This window comes from Pipistrellus kuhlii, unplaced genomic scaffold, assembly GCF_014108245.1.
Source record: "Pipistrellus kuhlii isolate mPipKuh1 unplaced genomic scaffold, mPipKuh1.p scaffold_m20_p_34, whole genome shotgun sequence".
Taxonomy (NCBI): Eukaryota; Metazoa; Chordata; class Mammalia; order Chiroptera; family Vespertilionidae; genus Pipistrellus; species Pipistrellus kuhlii.
The window spans coordinates 2,268,325-2,286,765 of record NW_023425534.1 but is presented as its reverse complement, the minus strand read 5'-3'; the positions used below and the strand labels follow the sequence as shown (position 1 = coordinate 2,286,765).

The window sequence follows — 18,441 nt, the reverse complement described above, 5'->3', positions numbered from 1 at the left end:
CCGGCCCATCATCCCACAGACCCACAGACAGCAGGGAGGTTAAGCTTCCCGAGGACCCGCTAGAGAGCCACTCCCCCCACCCGCCCCCTGGGCAGCCCCTGCTGTTCACGTGCTGCCCCGAAGGGAGGCTTAGCCGCAGGCCTAGGTCACTCACAAGACACCCCCCCCAAACCTAACATGTGCTGTGGGCTCAAAGGCTCCCGCCCGGGGCTCTGACCTACAGAGAGACACCGCTGACGTGGGGCAGGTTCAAGTGCGCCTGTGAAAGGCCCGCCTCTCTCTGGCCGGCCCCGCAGAGGCTGAGTGCCTCCTGGGCCTGCGGGAGGCTGCTCGCTCCCAGGAGCTGGTACCTAGCTGACTTCTAAAAACTAAGACCCTCTCGCCACGTCATGGAAGCCTGCCCGGACCAGGAGGGGTAAGAACGTTCCCGTCGGCCCATCACCCCCGGGCCCTGAGCGCCCAGGCGCGGGGCCCGGGTCCTGCGGGCCATCTGAGCTGACGTGCGGGGTGACCACGCTCCCTGCTCTGCCGTCTGGGGACAGGTCTTCCCTGGGAAGAGAACGTAAGTGTGCCGGTGTAACAAGGACTCTGCAGCGAGAGGCCCACCCCTTTCAGATACTACAAACGGGAAGACGGGCCTCTCTCTCTCCTGGCTCTCCCTGGCTCTCCCGGAGCTGTTCCCAGCGAAGTCCACAATCACCTTCAGAGCTGGTTCCACCTGAGAACACCCAGGAGTGAGAGCGGGGCACACTGCGTGCCTGCCCACCTGCACTGGCCACCACTCCTCCGAGCGGGGCCGGGTCAGGACCTGAGGGTAAGAAGGGGCCGAGGGGCCCCAGGAGGTGAGCAGCAGCGCCCACCCACCCTCCGCCCCCGGCTGTGGCTCACGGGGAAGGGCCTAGGAAGTGATGAGCTGTCTCTCCCTCACCATGAGCTGTTTTCTAACTCTCACTTGGCTGGTGATTAAGGTCACAGTGACACAGACGAGGAGGACCTGCGTGAGCCAGCCGGCCGGCCTCTCAGCGCCACTGCTGCTCGGGGGAAACCTGGGCTCGCAGGCGGGGCCCTAATTGAACCTGCATTAGCGAGGAGCCTGAATAACACTCTGTCAGCTCTTGTGAGCGAGCAGACCACACGCCTTGTGACATCCCAGCTGGCCCGGCGGTGCCCTTGACGGGAGGCTTAAGAGCTTCGGCTGGGCAGAGCGCTGATGTATCGTCTTTCCGTTTCAAACTGCAATGATCACCCCTGGATTTGGCATCACACAGAGTGCTCCCAACATTAGAGATGGCTAGTTAATGGAGCACCCCTCCCCGCGGGAGCACCCCCAGAGTGCCACTGCTCGCTCCCTTGCTGGTTTGCAGGAGAGAAAAGCCGTGGCTGTTTGCTTTACAAGATGCGGGGATAAGAACCATCTGCCTGGTCTGGTGTTTCTTTAATTAAAACTTTAATTACAGGTATATCTCTGCGCAGATCCGTGCAGCCTATCGGCTCCTGTGCTTAATTACTGTGCTAATGAGCAAGCGGCAGAGGCGGCGCTGGCTGAGTGTCTACTATGTGCGAACACTGGCAGGTGAGAGCCACCCGAGCAGGGCCTGGCAGGACTCGGCCTCATCACCAAGAGGTGGGGTTCGGCCATGACCTTGGACCTCCCAGCTCTCAGGGCCATGCGCAGGGACTCTAAAAGCCTGAGCGGGTGCCTCGAGAACAGTCCAGTCCGTCCTTTACCCAACACTGTGCTAGTCAGGGCTGGAGACTGGCACTTCTCAAACCATCTATTGTACATTCGCCATGCTACATCATCTACAGGTTCAGGATCACCACCCGTTACCACAGACCTTCACAACCAATCTGACTGCTAAGAGGGCAGTGCCTACACCTTTAAAAGGCACGTTCTGACAATCAAGAAACAGCTATTTCAACACCTACTATGTGCTGGGCCCCCGGGAAGACTTACTTTCCTGTCTGATGACAGCTACGCCTACAAGCATGTGCTAGATAGGACACAGAGAAAACAAGAAAGGGGAGGAGCTGAGAGAAGAGGAAGGAGTGACAAAGTAACTGTGTTAAAGAGGGGAGCCCTGGCTGGCGTGGCTCTGTGGTTCGAGCGACGGCCTGCGCACCGAAGGGTCTCAGGTATGATTCTGGTCAAGGGCTCATATCTGGGTTGCGAATTCGATCCCAGGCCCCAGTCAGGGCGCATGCAGGAGTCAACCAATCGATGTGTCTCTCTCACTAATGTTTCTCTCTTTCCCCTTTCCCCGTCTTTTCCACCTGAAAATAAACGGGGGAAATATTCTCAGGTGAGGATAACAAAAGGGGGTGGGAAAGAAAGGTAAAAGCAGAAGGGAGGAAGCAGTGTGGACTCCTTTCTAGCCTGGTTTTGTGGGGGTTAAATGCCCACTTACCAGAGACCAGTATACGAGGTGGACAGCTGGGGCTTGGCCGCAGAAGGGTGCTGACTATGTGCCTGAATCATTAACCCTGCCCAGAGGCCGTGTTATGTCGCTAAGAATGAACAGCACTGGCCCACGTTCTGGAAGCACAGGTCTTGTTTATAACATGCACTTCCTGTCTTCCTGTCCTATGGTCAGTGATTCTTGGCCGAGACTAGATGGGGCCGGTGCTCTGTAGTTCAAGGCTGTACATGCGACCCTGGATGAGCGCCCACAACTGAGGAGCTGCAGCGTGGAGTCCCTGCAAGTGCCACCCGATGTCAGGCAGCCTTCCTGGCAGGGGCGGGGGGCAGGCCTCTGGAGCCTCAGGAAGTCAGGTGCTGCGGGCGGGAGGGGAGTGACAGCCGAGGCCCTGCGCCCACGGCAGGACCACTGTGGGGTGCAGCGGGCGGCCAGGTGCCGGGAGGAAGGGCAGGGAGGAAGGGCCGGGACTGCAGGCCCAGCTGCACCCCACTAGGGGCGTGACCCGAGAGCTGACTAGCCACCTGCACGCCTGTGTGCTGGGGAGCACCACCCACCGCCCAGGGAAACGTGGGTGATTAAAACAGTGAAGCACTTGGAGGTCATGTGATCCAGCAGGAGGAAGCGCTGAGGCCGCTGGGTAAAAATCTTTAATCAGGTCAAGGCTTTCTGATGCTTCGAAAGCTAGGGAGACAGCTTGCAGAGCCAAAAGGGACGAGCAGTGCCGACTCGGGGTCCCGCGGGTTCCTTTTCCGGAGTCTGCACAGCCCAAAACAGCCAGCTCAAAGCCCCTATCCGCACTGGGCTAAGGAAGTCCTGATCATCTAAACTTTCCTTCCCAAAGGTTAGGAGCCCAGATCTACCTTCTGCACCTGAACTTGGCCTCTTAGAGGCACGTCATCACCATAAACCATGCGGCTTCTCTCTACGGAATACACCAGCTCCAAGACAGCAGCAAAGACCAACAGGGAAGTCTTTAAAGTTAACCTTCTGTTCCCCCAGACGCCATTCCTAGTGAGCCCTTCCTGCTGGGATCTGGGGAGAGGGCCTGGCCGGGAGGCCACGGCCACTGCACGCAGGCCACTCAACGTCCTTCACCCACCTCAGCTCACCTCAGCCTCCCCTGGCCCTCAGAGTAAGTACTATCATCCCCATTTTAAATCAGAAACCAAGGCACCAAGAGGGGAGGGAGTCTGTCTGAGTCAGACCTCTGTGAGGGCCCAGCCATGCGCCTGACCCTTCCCCACCGGCTCCCACTGCCTCTCAGGACTGCAGGGGCCATCAGCACAGCCACAGGGCGCCCTCAAGTTCAAAAGCATCTCTGCTGGGTCCCAGTCTCCACCATCAGTGTCTCCTTATCCTGCCCACAGGCCACAAAGCCAGCAGGACACACTGTCCACACTGTACAGAGGGGCCCTCACGTGAACCAATGGGATGCTTAGCAAATCCTGCACCGGAAGCCCAACAATGAACTCCCTGTTTTCAACACCAGCATGCAGGTCTGCGAAGCCTTCAGCCTGAGGGTTTAGCTCGGTGTGGCCTGAAAAGACCCCAGGGGCGACCAGGGACCCAGGGTTTTCTCCTGGGATCATGCTTACAGAAGCCACAGCCACGTGCCTAACCTGCTAGGATCCCTAAATACTAACCAAATAAGCAATGATCGCTGGAAATAAGTAGCGTGTCTATATACAGGATCTCTTAGAAAATTTACGATGTATTAAGCAGAAAATGGTAAAAGAAAATCCGACCTAACTGCAAACTAAAACGTCAAAATAAATAAATAAATTCTCTTCTGTACCTCCAGCTCCTACTGGCCGGACCTCTGGATAAAGTATCAGACACTCTCCAGGGGACGCACAAGCCCACGGGGGAGGTGTAGGAGGCCCCGATTCTGTCCACAGGGAGCTGTGACTCTGGGGACCACCAGCCAGCTCACCCTCGGGGCCCGGGGTGCAGGGCTGCTTAAGCGAGGGGCGGAGCGACCGCAGTGCACACCCGCAGCCTGGAGAGTCTGTGTCCGCGGGCTCCGGGTGACAGCACTCCTGGGCGGGAAGCATATGGCACGGGAGGTGAGAGCCAAGGATGGGATGGGGAATGTTCCACGCAACACTGAAAGCATTTTCATTAAAACGCTCTGAAAATGCAGGGCTTGGTAATAAGTTGCTCCTAACTACTGGGACATTCGCTCCATGCACTTTCTGGCTTTATGATCACTGGATGTTTCACCTCTTTGCATCCCTCAGCATTTGCGATGCTGCGGAAAGACACCCAACAGGCCAAAGGCAGCTTTCCAGGTATGTGTGTGTTACAGACAACGAGCTGGCGCCTCGTGAAAGTTCATGGAGTCCCACTCTCCAGCGCACAGCTCGGTGCGGCTCACTTTCATTTGTGGCTCTAATGAATGACATAAACTTTTATAGGTAACAACAACGCTCCGAGAGGACTTACAGCCATTTCGGCGCTCATTTAGCAGCTTCAGCTGTGTGCAATTAAAGCATCAGCATTAAATGTTAGAGAATAAAATAATGAGACACTTAAAAAATAATCTGTGCTTCAGTAGACCATGCTACGAGATCTAGCACCATTTTTTTAAGGACATGATTTCTCACAAGCATCTTGCCAGTTCAAAGAATAAACTCAAGTTTGACATTTGTTTTTAGATGTTGGTTTGTTTTGCTTAGGAACACAATTTTCTAAAAAGAAGAATACAATAAAAAAAAATGCATCGTCTGAAAAACAGTCCCAAACAAGCATATGGCAGCAAGCAATCTGGTATATGAGCATCACAGCTGACTGACCAGCTTCAGCAGAGACAAAAGGACACTTTTGATTGTGTTAATAAAATGTGCTTATTTTTAACTCGGGCCTCAAATAAAGAAATAAAATATTAAAAGAGGAGAAAAGTGAATTTTGGAAATGAGACAACTTTCTTATCTTCCATACATGGAATTAAAGAACTAAACTTTTTCTCCCAGTAATACTTGAAAATACCAAATGTAATCTGAGGAGGTAGAATGTGGCAGCTCAGGGTTGCCACTGTTTTTTGAAAGAAACCGGAATTAATCCACAAAAAACAGGGGATGCGAGGGTGAGATGAGGGTGTGCATGAGGGAGGGGAGGGACTGGAGTGCCTGGAGTGAGTGAGTGTGTGTGTGTGTGTGTGTGTGTGTGTGTGTGAGAGAGAGAGAGAGAGAGAGAGAGAGAGATAGAGAGAGAGAGAGAGAGAGAGAGAGAGAGAGAGAGTCAGAGGGGGGCGGAGGTGTCTGCGTGAACCACAAGTTAATTTAGCTATTGCAAAATATGAATAAAAACGGAGATATACTGCATGGGGAAATGTACTCATTAAACTAAAATTTTAAAAGGATGAAAACACAGATTACACTTTATTTTAAAAACTGAAATGAATTTTAATACAGAAAATGAAGACAGCATTTTGCAAATTTATCGCTCAAAGGGATCTCTCTATTTGAGAAAATCAGCATGTTACACTTTGAGAGATGAAATGTTACAGCTTGCACACCAAAATTAAAAAATGAAAATAAATTAAAAAATGAAATGGTTACCAAGGTAATGCAGGTCAGGGGATCAAAGGTGAAGGGTCACACACTATTAAAAAGAAATCCAAAAGGACGGCTGCATCATGATCTCTGCAAAACAAAGGAGCTCCAGTAAGTGACACTGACATCTGGGAGAATCACAATTCAGTTCTTGAACAGCAGACTCCCTGTGACTGGCAGCCACTCGGCTCCGTGGAGAGCCGCTTTGATTTAGGTACAAAACCGAATTTTAATTACCTGGTACCAATACCGTTTCTGTACACAGCTAACAATTCAACCGTATTAAAGCCCATAATCGGCCCGATTGTGAGGGCCTGAAGTACTGACACTTCCATGGACCCCACACCCTGTTTTCTGGGAACGACTGTATTTGACAAGTTGCCAGCACATGAGAAATCTCATTCGGTCACAGCGTGGGGAGGGTTTTCACTCTCCTCTAGGAATGAGTTCCAAAATTGAGTTTTGCAAATTTGTTTCATTTGAAGTAGCTGCATAAAATTTCCATTATTGGAACATTTAATATAACAATGTTCTAGAAGATAGCAATAAAGCGATACATGATAAAATAAACTGTGTAACTATATCTATTAAGATCTGTTCTCACATCAACTCTCACTGCACAGGGGAAAAGACTTTTTAAGCAGAATAATGTGCTAGTCCTGCGGTAAGTAGTCAGGCTAACAGCAGCTTGACACGAGGCCCATCTCACCAGGGCAAAGTAACTGGCAGGTTAGGCTTCAGTTTCTTCCACAAACGTTATTACTTACCTTCCCGTTAACAAACCAGAGTAGTTTATGTTTCAAAAAGAACTGAAAGAGCTAACGTTTTGTTTTTGCAACATACAACCTCCACCTGAATCAAGCATGTCAAATCTGCGGCCCGCTGGCCCTGAGTTTGACATGCTTGACCTAAATTATGAGAAATACAACTCTGCTCAATGGCAGGCGTAACCGTAGTTACATTAAGTAATTTCCACGCCCACGTCCACGTCACTGGGAAATAGATGGCCGCAGCCATGAGGACAGTTGTCTTTAGTCTCCTCGCTACCACTGACCTGGAGGCTATTCCCAGTCCCAAGCCCAGATTCCTTAGCAGCCCTGGGCGTTAGGAGCGGGAATGGGAGCCTCGCTACCAGAAAAGCTCTGGTGCCCACCCCTTCCGCCAGTCTTCTGGGTCAGTTTCATCCCACAATGCCCAACATTTGCGTTTACCTTGTTAAAATCAAATTCCAAAAATACTTCTAGACTTAAATACTGACAAGTGCCCAGACGGGTTTTATTAAAAGGAACAGGCTATCCTTTCTGGCAGCTCAGGGCAATCAATAAATCCAGGCAGACTCATTCTATTGCGCTTCCCTTTACTGCGTCTCACAGATGTTGCACTTTTTTCTCTATTTTTGTTTTTTTTTTTACAACTTGAAGACAAGACCCTCCACCAGCAAAAAGATTACGACTCACTGTACTGAGATATCAGACCCCAATGCGAAACCTCTCTGAAGCCTTGCCTGTCAATAAACGCGTTAAACACCCGCTTCCTGCTGCCCGTGATTAGGTTTTGTTAAAAATAACTCGCAGTTTCCCACACAAGCGTGTTAGTGCCTCGAGGCCTCGTTTCTAAAAACATGATTTTGTTAAAGTTCCATAGCGGCTGAGAGTAAAGCAGCATTTCATTTCTCTGGAGCGCGCATCTCCAAAAGCCTGTCACATGTGTGTTTGCTGCTGGGAGGCATGCGAGCAGCCTGCACACCACTGAAGGAATCAATACCCCATCAACGCGGTGCGTGCGCTGCTTTAGAGCATTGTTACTCAGGCCACTTCAGCATCTTCGTGCGGAAAGGCAAGAAGCTGGCGGATGCCCTCAGTTAAATTGTGCTTCCCTAAAATATTTCCTATTAAAAATGAGAAAAAGTCTAGTGTTCAGACCAAGTAACTCTATGTAACTACCCTTTTATTACCCAAACACACATATTTATTAAGTAGTTTCTCCTTGGAAACAAGAGTGTGTAGTACTCAGAGAAGCTTTTCGAAAGTCTTCTAGATCATTTCTAAGACTCACCCGCTCACCAAAGTATGTGAGCCCAAATGTTAGGTAGTTTTTTAAAAATCTGTGAAGGACTTTAGGCAACGTTTTTCAAATGAGCTAGCTCTTTGGGCTGGAGGCGGGTAAAGGCTCCCCGGATCGCCGATGTCCCACCTCAAGGACCCGGGAGCAGGTGCACCGGCCAGGAGAGCCGGCGCCAGCGCACACCTGGGCGCCCCTCGCTGCAGCCGCCCCCTGCGGAGCAGGTGCCTGGCACACACATCCCCAGCCACGGCGGACAGCTGCCCGCTTGACCTCCAATCTGTCGCAGTGACACTTTGGCTCCAAACTCCAGAGGCGGGGGCCTGAGCTCTGCTTTTTCCCGAGGACTGGCCTGAGCTTTCTACACACACGGTCTCCCGGCCCCTCCTGCGCCCGCCAGAGCGAGCCCCCCGACCAAAGACCCCCTCTCTCCGAGCCCCGTTTCTGCAGAAAGGCCAGGCTGGATCCTGTGCACGCAAACAGGGCTTCTTAACCCAAACCACATCCCTACCTGGCAGACCGACATCTACCGAGTTTCCCCGAAAATAAGACAGCCCCCGAAAATAAGACCTAGTGCATGGAAAGATAAGACATCCCCTGAAAATAAGACCTAGCGCAACTTTGGGAGAAAAAATTAATATGATACACTGTCTTATTTTCGGGGAAACGGTATTATCAGGGGAAGAGCGGCTACTACTGCAGGGGAGGCCCCGGCGCTGCTCAGAAACCCTACTGACCGCCCTCGGCTGCTGGACGTGACGAGCACCTCCCTCACACTCAGCACCGAAGGCTGCGGCCACACCGTGTGGTCCCTGAAGAGAGCGGCCGCCGGGCGGCACTGCTCGGGCCATCAGGTCCCGGAGCTCCGGCAGGGGCCACAGCGCGCGGCTCTCCTGCTGGGCAGCGTGTGCACGATGCTTCCAGCACACTCCACTGTGCTCTGCGCTCATTCGTTTTTGGCACCGAGGACCAGCCAGCGTTTATAAGCACAGAGAACCGGCTCATTTCCCAACTATCAATATTAACAGACCCCGAACAAAGAACACCATTCCTAATAAGGTTAAATCCTGACAGGAGTGCTGCCATTTTCACCTCAAGCGTATTACTTTCTGAACAAAGCACGTGAGAGAAGCAGAAAGAAGTGGAAATAAGGAGCCAAGACCATTCAGAGAGCCAAAGAAGCGAGGAGGCAGGGAGAACCCAGTGCAACCGCGCCGGACAGCTTCCTGATTCCTTACAAATGGCTGTTAACCCCACAGCAGCTTTCCGCAGCAGGAACGAACCTCCGCGAGCCCTTCACAGATTAGACAGAGGAACGTCCAGCCCAGGGCCTGTCCCCGGTGTGGACAAAAAGGGCCACATACTAGCCCTGACCAGCTCAGGGCAGACTGCATGGCGGCTTACACTCAGAGACCTCAAGTGCCCCCGAGGACGATCTGAAATCACAACTTCCTAACGCACAGTGAGTCGTGGTGTAGTCATGTCCAAGGCCCGATCTTCCCTGACAAACTTTACTTTGACTGACCCTGTCTATTGTCTTCTGGGATCTAAACATACCTTTGGAAGGTCAAGGTGGAGGTAATTCCGCTTTCCAGACCTCAGAGCACAACCGTTGCCTCAGAGCAGAGACCACAAACCCTACTGTTATTGCTGTGGTGGTAATTAGTAACAGCTAACTAGCCTCACTCACCTATGTACCTATTCGTTTTACATTTTATCCAATCCCAGAGGTCCCCCCACCTCCCTGGTCTATCACCAAGGGATCTCATGTAACCCACTACGTTAAGCATGTCAATTCGTGGCCTGGGAGCCGCATGCCGCGTTTATTTGGCCCGTGTGAGCCTTTGAGTTTGACATGCTTGCCCTATGTCTTCTTTTACTCTAATGTATATAAAATAAGGTGCAAAACTGCCATTGTCAGGAGCATTTTCTCAAACCATTGAGATTTTGCTTCCCGGCAGTTGTCAGTTTGGCTCAAATAAATTTATAAAAAAATTTCTACACAGGGATGGAGCAAAAACATTATTTTAATCTATAAAAACAAATAAATCACCAATGTGCATTCAACGCACTGAACAATTCCCTGGGATAAAGACACCTGAGCACAGAGCGCGCTTCAGCTAAGCGGGGTATTCGCCCTCCTTCCAGGCCGGCAGTGCGGTGGGTGCGGTGGGTGCGGAGCCACGGCCGTACCGGCCAAGCGCTGAGACAGGGCACTGGGTTCTCAGTGTGAGTGCTGCGCGGGCAGCGGGGGACGCCTCCCTCTCCCCTCCCCACAGGAGCCATCCCGCCGGGGGCAGCCTCTCTGGGAACCAACACCCTATGTCAGCAGCTCAAAGGGCGTCTGTTCTAACACCGTTGTTTCTCAAAATGGCTATTAACAACATAATGCTTTCTATAAACGATACAGCAATCGATCCCTACCGTCATCGCACTGTGTCCACGAGGATCCCAAGAAGAGAACAAAAGCTAAAACTACAAATCAAATTCCTTCCGGCTAGTGCTCGGTCCTCAACAAAGTCAGGTTTCCCCAAAAGCTTCAAAGCTCTTAGGAAAGGACGAAGAGGGGAGGGCCGCAGAGCGCTCAGTGTGGTGCATACATGTGCACACTTATCAACTGCACACTTAAAGCCTGTGCACTTACATGTCAACTGTACCTCCAAAGACTGTGAGAATGGGGAGAGAAAGTGAGTGAGGCCTGGGGGAGACAGGGAGCCCCCTCCCAGACCAACTGGCCCGTCTCCGGAGCCACTGCCGCTGGTCTTACCAGGTGACATAAAACAATCCTCATCGTTAGAAGTAAATAAATGTGTAAACACTAAATAGTTCAAACACTGTATATTAATCGCCTTCATATTAGCCACAAACCTGAAATTACCACATTTCCTAAATGGAAAGCGGGACAATCTGACAGACTTTCTCTAAGAACAGACTGCTTGAAATCAGCTCCTGCGTTCTCCTAGTTTTGCAACTGACATTTAAGTTCACCAAATAGTCTTACTTTCCCCCTCAGATTTGTCTACATTATGTCAGCTCTGTCATAGCCAATACCATTCCTTTGGACTATTCCCCTCGGGAGAAGGCATAACAGAATGTGTGCCACGTTGCTCCACATACAAATTTGTAAGAAGCAGGCTGTTTCCCAGCTTGCCGAGGCCCACGCCAGTGCTTCTTTTAATGCTCCTCTGCTTCCTGCACCGGTCAGGTCATCAGAAGTCCTACATCTCCCATTTCCTCTGCCCATTGATCCTCAACCTTCAGATGGAGTAAGAACCCCCATTTAAGCCCAGTCATTTGTAAAAATCATTTCCCAAGTCCTACCCCACAAGAGGTCAGTTTAGTGCATCAAAGGAAAGGCTGAGCAGGTCCAGTCGGTTCCACAGGGCAGTTTTACCAAACATTCACAGAACTAGCACCTCCACTCCTCAACTTATTCCCAAAAATCCAAGTGGAAGAACACTTACAAGCTCTTTGCATGAGGCCAGCATTAGCCTAATTTCAAAACCAGATAAAGACACTACAGGCCAATATCCCTGATGAACACAGATGCTAGAATCCTCAACAAAATATTAGCAAGTTGGATCCAGCAGTACATTAAAAAGATCACACACCATGACCAAGTGGGATTGATACAATATTCAAAAATCAATAAACGTGGCACATCACATAAACAAACTGAAAGACAAAAATCACATGATTACATCAAAAGACAGAGAAAAAGCATTCAACAAAATCCAACAACCATTTTTAAAATTTTTATTTTTATTGATTTCAGAGAGGAAGGGAGAGGGAGAAAGAGACCGAAACATCACTGTTGTGAGAGAATCATTGATTGGTTGCCTCCCGCCCATCCCCTACTGGGGACCAAGCCCGCACCGGAATCGAATCCAGGACCCTTCAGTCTGCAGGTCAATGTTCTATCCATTGAACCAAACCAGGTAGGGCTCCAACACCCATTTTTTATAAAAATTATCAGCAAAGAAGAAAGAGGGATCATACTTCCACATAATAAAGGTCATATATGACAACCTACTGCCAATATCCTAATCAATGGGCAAAATCTAAAAGCATTTCCCCTAAAAACAGGAACAGGACAAGGATGTCTGCTTTCACCTCTCTTATTTAACACTAGAGGCCTGGTGCATCTGTGCACCGGTGGGGTCCCTTGGTCTGACCTGCAGGGATCGGGCCGAAACCAGCTCTCTAACATCCCCCAAGGGGTCCCAGATTATGAGAGGGTGCAGGCCAGGCTGCAGGACCCCACCAGTGCACGATCAGGGCCAGGGAAGGACCATGGGAGGGCTCCAGGGTATGTCCAGCCTGTCTCACCCAGTCCTGATTGGCCAGACCGCATCTGCCCCCTGGTGGTCAGTGCGCATCATAGCAAGTGGTCGAATGGTCAGACACTTAGCATATTAGGCTTTTATTATATAGGATAGTAATGGAAGTCCTAGCCACAATGATCAAACAAGAGGAAAACATAAAAGGTATCCAAACTGGAAAGGAAGAAATAAAACTTGCATTATTTTCAGATGATATGATATTGTATACAGAAAACACTAAAGACTCTACCAAAAAATTACTAGATTTAATAAAGGAATTCAGAAACATAGCAGACTACAAAATTAACACCCAGAAATCCATAGCATTTTTATACATCAATAATGAACTCTCAGAAAGAGCAACTAAGAAAACAATCCCACTTACCATTGAAACAAAAAAACATTAAGATATTTAGGAATAAACTTAACCAAGGAGGTAAAAGACCTGTATTCCAAAAAGTACAGGACATTGAGAAAAGAGATAGAGGAAGATATAAACAAGTGGAAGAATACCATGTTCATGGATCAATAGAATCAACATCATTAAAATGTCCATATTACCCAAAGGAATCTACAGATTTAATGCAATCCCTATTAAAATACCAATGGTATATTGCACAAATCTAGAACAAATGCTACAAAAATTTATATGGAACCAAAAAAGACGCCAAATAGCTGCAGCAATCTTGAAAAAGAAGAATAAAATTGGAGGGATTACAATACCAGAAATCAAGTTATACTACAATACAAAGCCACTATGCTCAAAACAGCCTGGTTCTGGCACAAGAACATGCATCTAGATGAATGGCACAGAACAAAGAACCCAGAAAGTGATCCAAGCCACTATGCTCAATGTTTGACAAAGGAGGCAAGAGCATGCATTGGAGCAGAGACCATCTCTTCAATAAATAGTGCTGGGAAAACTGGACAGATGCATGTCAAAAACTGAAACTAGACCACCAACTTACACCATACACAAAAACAAATTCAAAATGGATAAAGGACTAAACTGTAAGATGTGAAATCATAAAAGTCCCAGAAGAAACCATAGGCACTAAGATCCCAGGCATTTCTCACAGCAATATGTTTACCAATACATCTCCTAGGACAATGGAAACTAAGGAGAAGATAAACAAATGGGACAAGAGTAAATTAAAAGGCTTCTGCACAGCAAAAGAAACCATCAGCAAAACAACAAGAAAGCCCACTGCAAATTTGCCAATGATACATCCAATAAGGGATTAATCTCCAAAATATATAGGGAACTCATACAACTTAACAAAGGAAGACAAACTATCCAATTTAAAAAATAGGCAAAGGACCTAAATACACACTTCTCCAAAGTGAACATGCAGATGGCCAAGAGACGTATGAGAAAATGCTCTAAGTCACTGGTCATCAGAGAGATGCAAATCAAAACCACAATGAGAAATCACCTCACACTATCAGAATGGCTACATCAACAAATCAACAAGTGACAAGTGCTGGTGAGGCTGTGGGAAAAAGGGATCCCTAGAACACTGCTGGTGGGCATGCAGACTGCTACAGCTTTTATGGAAAAAAGTCTAGAGTTTCCTCAAAAACTTAAATATGGAACTGCCATTTGACCGAGTGATCCCACTTCTAGAAATATAATCCTAAGAAACCCAAAACACCAATCAAAAGAATGTATGCACCCCTATGTTCATAGCAGAGCAATTTACAATAGCTAAGATCTGAAAACAGCCCAAGTGCCCATCAGCAGATGAGTGGATAAAAAAGCTGTGGGACATTTTCGCCATGTAATTCTGTGCAGCAGTAAAAAGGATCTCTCACCGTTTGAGACAACATGGAGGGACTTGAACAGCATTATGCTAAACAAAATAAACCAGTAAGAGAAAAAAATCACATGATCTCACTCATATGTGGAATCCAATGAACAAAATAGATCCAGAGACATGGAAGCACAGAACAGATTATCAAATCTCAGAAGGAAGGCAGGAGTGGGTGGGTGAGTGGGAAGAAATCAACAAAAGAACTTGTATGTATATATGCATAATCCATGGACTCAGACAATAGGGTGGTGAAGGCATGGGGTGAGGAGTGGGGATGGACTAGAAGGGGTCAATGGGGGGGGGGGAGCATATGTAATATCTTCAACAATAAAGACTTGGCGGGGGTGGGGGTGGGGGGGAGAGACTGAACAATATGCATTTTCTGTAAAACCCCCAGAAGAGTCCACAATTCTCACTTTAAAAACAACTGTGATGGTAGGTCCACCCCATCCCCTGGTCCCCGCTCCTCCCCCCTCCCCACACACACACACACACACCTCCTTTGGGCACCAACCACAGCTGGCAGCTGCAAAGGTGCAAAGTAAGAAACAAATTCCAACTGGAAACAGCTGTCAGTGGTCCTCCCTGCCAAGAATACCAAGTTGTTTTAAATGCCAATACATGCCTAAAAAGTCTTTAAACCCAACATCATAAAGCCCTAGTGGCAGGGCAGGTGGAGTCTTTGCTGGGCTTTTAAAGCCACACCAAGCGACTCTGGGTGCCGGTATTAGCTCCACCACTTCCAATTCCATGGCACTGACAAATTACTTCATTTTCTAACTAACCTCACTTTCTTCGTTTATCACATGAAGGTGTTAACATCCCGATCTCATGGGGGTGCTGAGAGACTTAGTGAAGATAATGGTGGAAACTGCCTGCATGGTGCGCAGGACCTGGAGAGCCATAGCCATGAGCGCTGGCTGCAATGGCTGTGATGATGATCACCCAGCATTCTTTTGCTTCCCTGATTCTTCCAAGGTTTACAAGAGGGATACTGCTATCCCCATATTTGCAGGTGGGCAAAGGTTAAGTTCAAGACACACACCTTAAAAAACAGCTGAGCTAGAATTCAAGCTAGATCTGTGCAGACCTGCCACCCAGCCCCGAGGGAAGGGAAGACATCCCAACGTCTGTGTTCCCCACTCCGGACAGGGCTGCCCCCGAGCTCCCAGCGAGCGGTGGGGGAGGGGGAGCAGGTAGGTCCTCAAGGATGATTCACACTTCTAGACCCACTGCTGCACCTATTATAGCACCGACGCGATATATTTAAGAGGATATATGTGGGATTTAAATCAGTGAAATAATAGAAATAGAGTCAAGGACTTATTTGCATATTTTTATGCAAAAAGGAAGAAAAATTGTTTTCCATTCTGCAGTCTACTCACTAAATTCATTCATCAACAAGCATGTACTGAGCACTGGGCTCTGGACAGACTGGACCAGGCGCCAGGCTGCTCATCTGTCTGAGCCGTGGCGGCAAGAATTCAGACCAGCAGGTAGCCAGGCCCAGAGCACAGGGAGGGAGAAGCACTCGATACTTGGGCAGGGAACCTCCCGCTGCTGCCGGGCGGGCCATTTCCCCCGGAAATCCCCTTCAGCTGCGATGTGGAGGGTCAGCAATGGCAGTGAAGCAGCGTGGCGCTGTGGACTGAGCATGCAGAACTAGGGGGAGACACCAGCGGCCGGAACAGAGCACCGGGGAGGGGGCTTGGCAGGAGGCTTTGGGTGGACATGACTTCAAGCACAACAGGAAATCCTTCAGTTTCGGGAAAGGGTACCCAAATCCAACTGGCCTCCCGTAAGACCACTCGGGCATCTGAGTGGAGACAGGGCTGGGAGGGGCCGAGGCAGAGCAGGGACAGGAGCAGGAGATCCTCAGCGTGGCCTGGGACATGGAAAGTTATTTGGGGCACACCCTGTAGGTGAGGGTTCAGTATGGAGAAGAGAAGGGGGGTCCAAAATGCCGCTAAGGGGGAAGTCAGCTGCTCTGCGCAGGCCTGACCACCGCCAGCAGCCGGGCTTCCGGAAACAGCGCGGAGACGTCACGCAGATGCGAAGAGAGGAGAAAGGCGCCGCGCCCTGGGCTCTCTTCCCCGAACCCAGGCCTCCAGCCTGGTCACAGGGAAGCAGCACAGACCCAGGTGGCAGGGCAGCGCTCGACACAACCATCGGTCACGGTCAACAAAAGCAAGGCAAGCCCGCGGCAGTGCTGAGTGGTCTAAGGCGCAGCGGGACCAAGTGGCCGTGCCAGCCTGGAAGGGGTCCTGGGACAGAAGAGGACACGGGGGGGGGGGGAAGGGGGGCCCTAAGGAAAGCCAGCGTCGTTTGGTTTTTAATGCCGCGTCAATACTGGCTGACAATGCGCCACAGTGATGTCTGGGCTAGGGGACACAAGAACTCTCTGTGACATTCTGGCAACTTTCTTGTGAATCTGGAAGTGTTGTAAGTGTCAGGTTTATTTTAACGCGAACCGCCAGGCTGACTTGCGCACCTGGGAGGCGCCCTTTATTGGGCCGGAGACGGAGGAAGCGGTGATTCTATTCCAGGCCGCGGCAGAGACCTGTCAGGCCCCGCAGGCAGCGCTGGTTGGAGTCTGGCAGGGAGCTCAGCTCCAAATGCGAACTTAGAAGCCTCGGCAGGAACCAAGGAAGCAGCTTCTAGAGAAAGAATGGGCAGCAGGAAGCGAAGCGCCACAGGCTGACCTGGGAAATGCCACATGGCGGTCACACGCAGGAGTCCAGTCCGGGCTCTGATGAGGTTCTGCCTTGAGGGGCGGGGAGAGGAGAGCAGGAAGCAGCAGGCAGCGCTGGGAGAGAGACCGGCCAGGCCATGGTCCACTTGCTTAAAACTCTCCTTCTATTTAACAACGCTGAGATCCCTGACGAGCCAACAAAGAGGGTCCAGCAGAATAACGGAAGCTGCCTGCGGAGCGGAGCGTTCGGTAAGAGAGGAGGAACTGGGGAAAAGAGCGCTGCCAGGATACCTGGCTCTCGAATCTGTGCGACCACGTACACAGCAGCATCACTCACAGCCCGGCAGAAGCAGCCCGTGGCCACGGCTGGACGGGGGCTAAGCAAAGGGCCTGAGGAAACCATTCCACCTTTCAGGGGAAGGGATTGTGACGTGTGCTACCATGTGGATGAACCTTGAGGACATTAAACTACACGACATAAGTCAGTCCTATTGGGATAAATGCCAGCATGATGCTGCTTACATGACGTGCTCAGCAGTAAAATGCACAGAAACAGAGAGGAGAATGCAGGCTGCCCGAACCTGGGGCGGGGATGAGGTGTGAGTGTTTAACGAGGACAAAGCGTCCCTTTAGCAGGATGGAAAGAGTACAGGATGTCAGCAATATGAATTTATTTAACATCAAAGGACCTAAAATGGTTCGAGTGGTAAATTTATTCTATGTATATTTTACCACAATTATAAAATTTAAAAGAAAAAGAACTTAGCTCCCAAAATGTGAACGCCGTGCCAAGCTCTGACACCCTGCAAGGGAAAGAACAGGCTGAGCGCTCCCACCAGCCCAGCGCTGCCCGATGCTGCGTGACACACACGTGGTGCTCTGCCGCCACCAGTGCCCTCTGACCCCTTAGCCCTGTGTGCACTGTAAGCATTGTTATGTGTGATGTGTCCCGAGGCGGGAGAAAGTCAGGGAAGCGATGACTACAGAAAGGACGACTGAAGATTGCGTCAATTTGATTTTCAATGTAAGAAAAGTTGCTTTCATTGAGTTTCTTCATCAAGAAAAAAAGAGTGTGATCTCAACGGATAAAAACTAGTAACAGATCACTTACTAGCAGAGAAACAAATGAAGTTCTACTATCCTCCATTTTTGATAGATCTTTAGGAATAGAATAAGAACAACAATTTTCTTCACAATACATTAGATTGACAAAAATTAAATCAGTGCATAAGGAAAGAGAAAAGGCAGTGTTACTGAGGCAGGCCAAGAATAAACAGGTCCATGAACAGAGAACATCCAGATGAACCACGAGGTAAAGGCAATATTTCAAATCAGCAGAAAAGAATAATGCTCATAATAAGCATGTGGGGGGAGGGCGGGAGAGCTGTCCCTCACGCTGCCCACACATAAAAATGCCGGTCTGTACTGAACACCTAAGGACAAAAGTCCAAAACAAAAGAAAATGTAGCCCACCCAGTGTGACTCAGCAGCTGAGCGTCAGATCCCGGCTGGATTCCTGGTCCGGACACAGGCCTGGGTTGTGGGCTCGGTCCCCAGTAGAGGGAGTGCAGGAGGCAG

At 49.8% G+C, this 18,441-nt stretch overlaps 1 protein-coding gene across 3 annotated transcripts in view; it reads right to left on the bottom strand.

Annotated features, from left to right (window-relative positions):
• Positions 1 to 18,441, bottom strand: part of CAMTA1 (calmodulin binding transcription activator 1) — a 551,076-nt gene that overhangs the window by 477,147 nt on the left and 55,488 nt on the right. Inside the window, exon 4 of one of the 3 annotated variants that reach the window (XM_036460846.2) lies at positions 5,800 to 6,064. The exons of the other annotated variants lie outside the window; for them this stretch is intronic. Coding sequence (XP_036316739.1) covers positions 6,056 to 6,064 — 9 coding nt within the window. The 3' untranslated portion in view covers positions 5,800 to 6,055. Of the gene's footprint in view, positions 1 to 5,799; positions 6,065 to 18,441 lie in introns of those variants that run through there. 3 annotated transcript variants of the gene reach the window in all.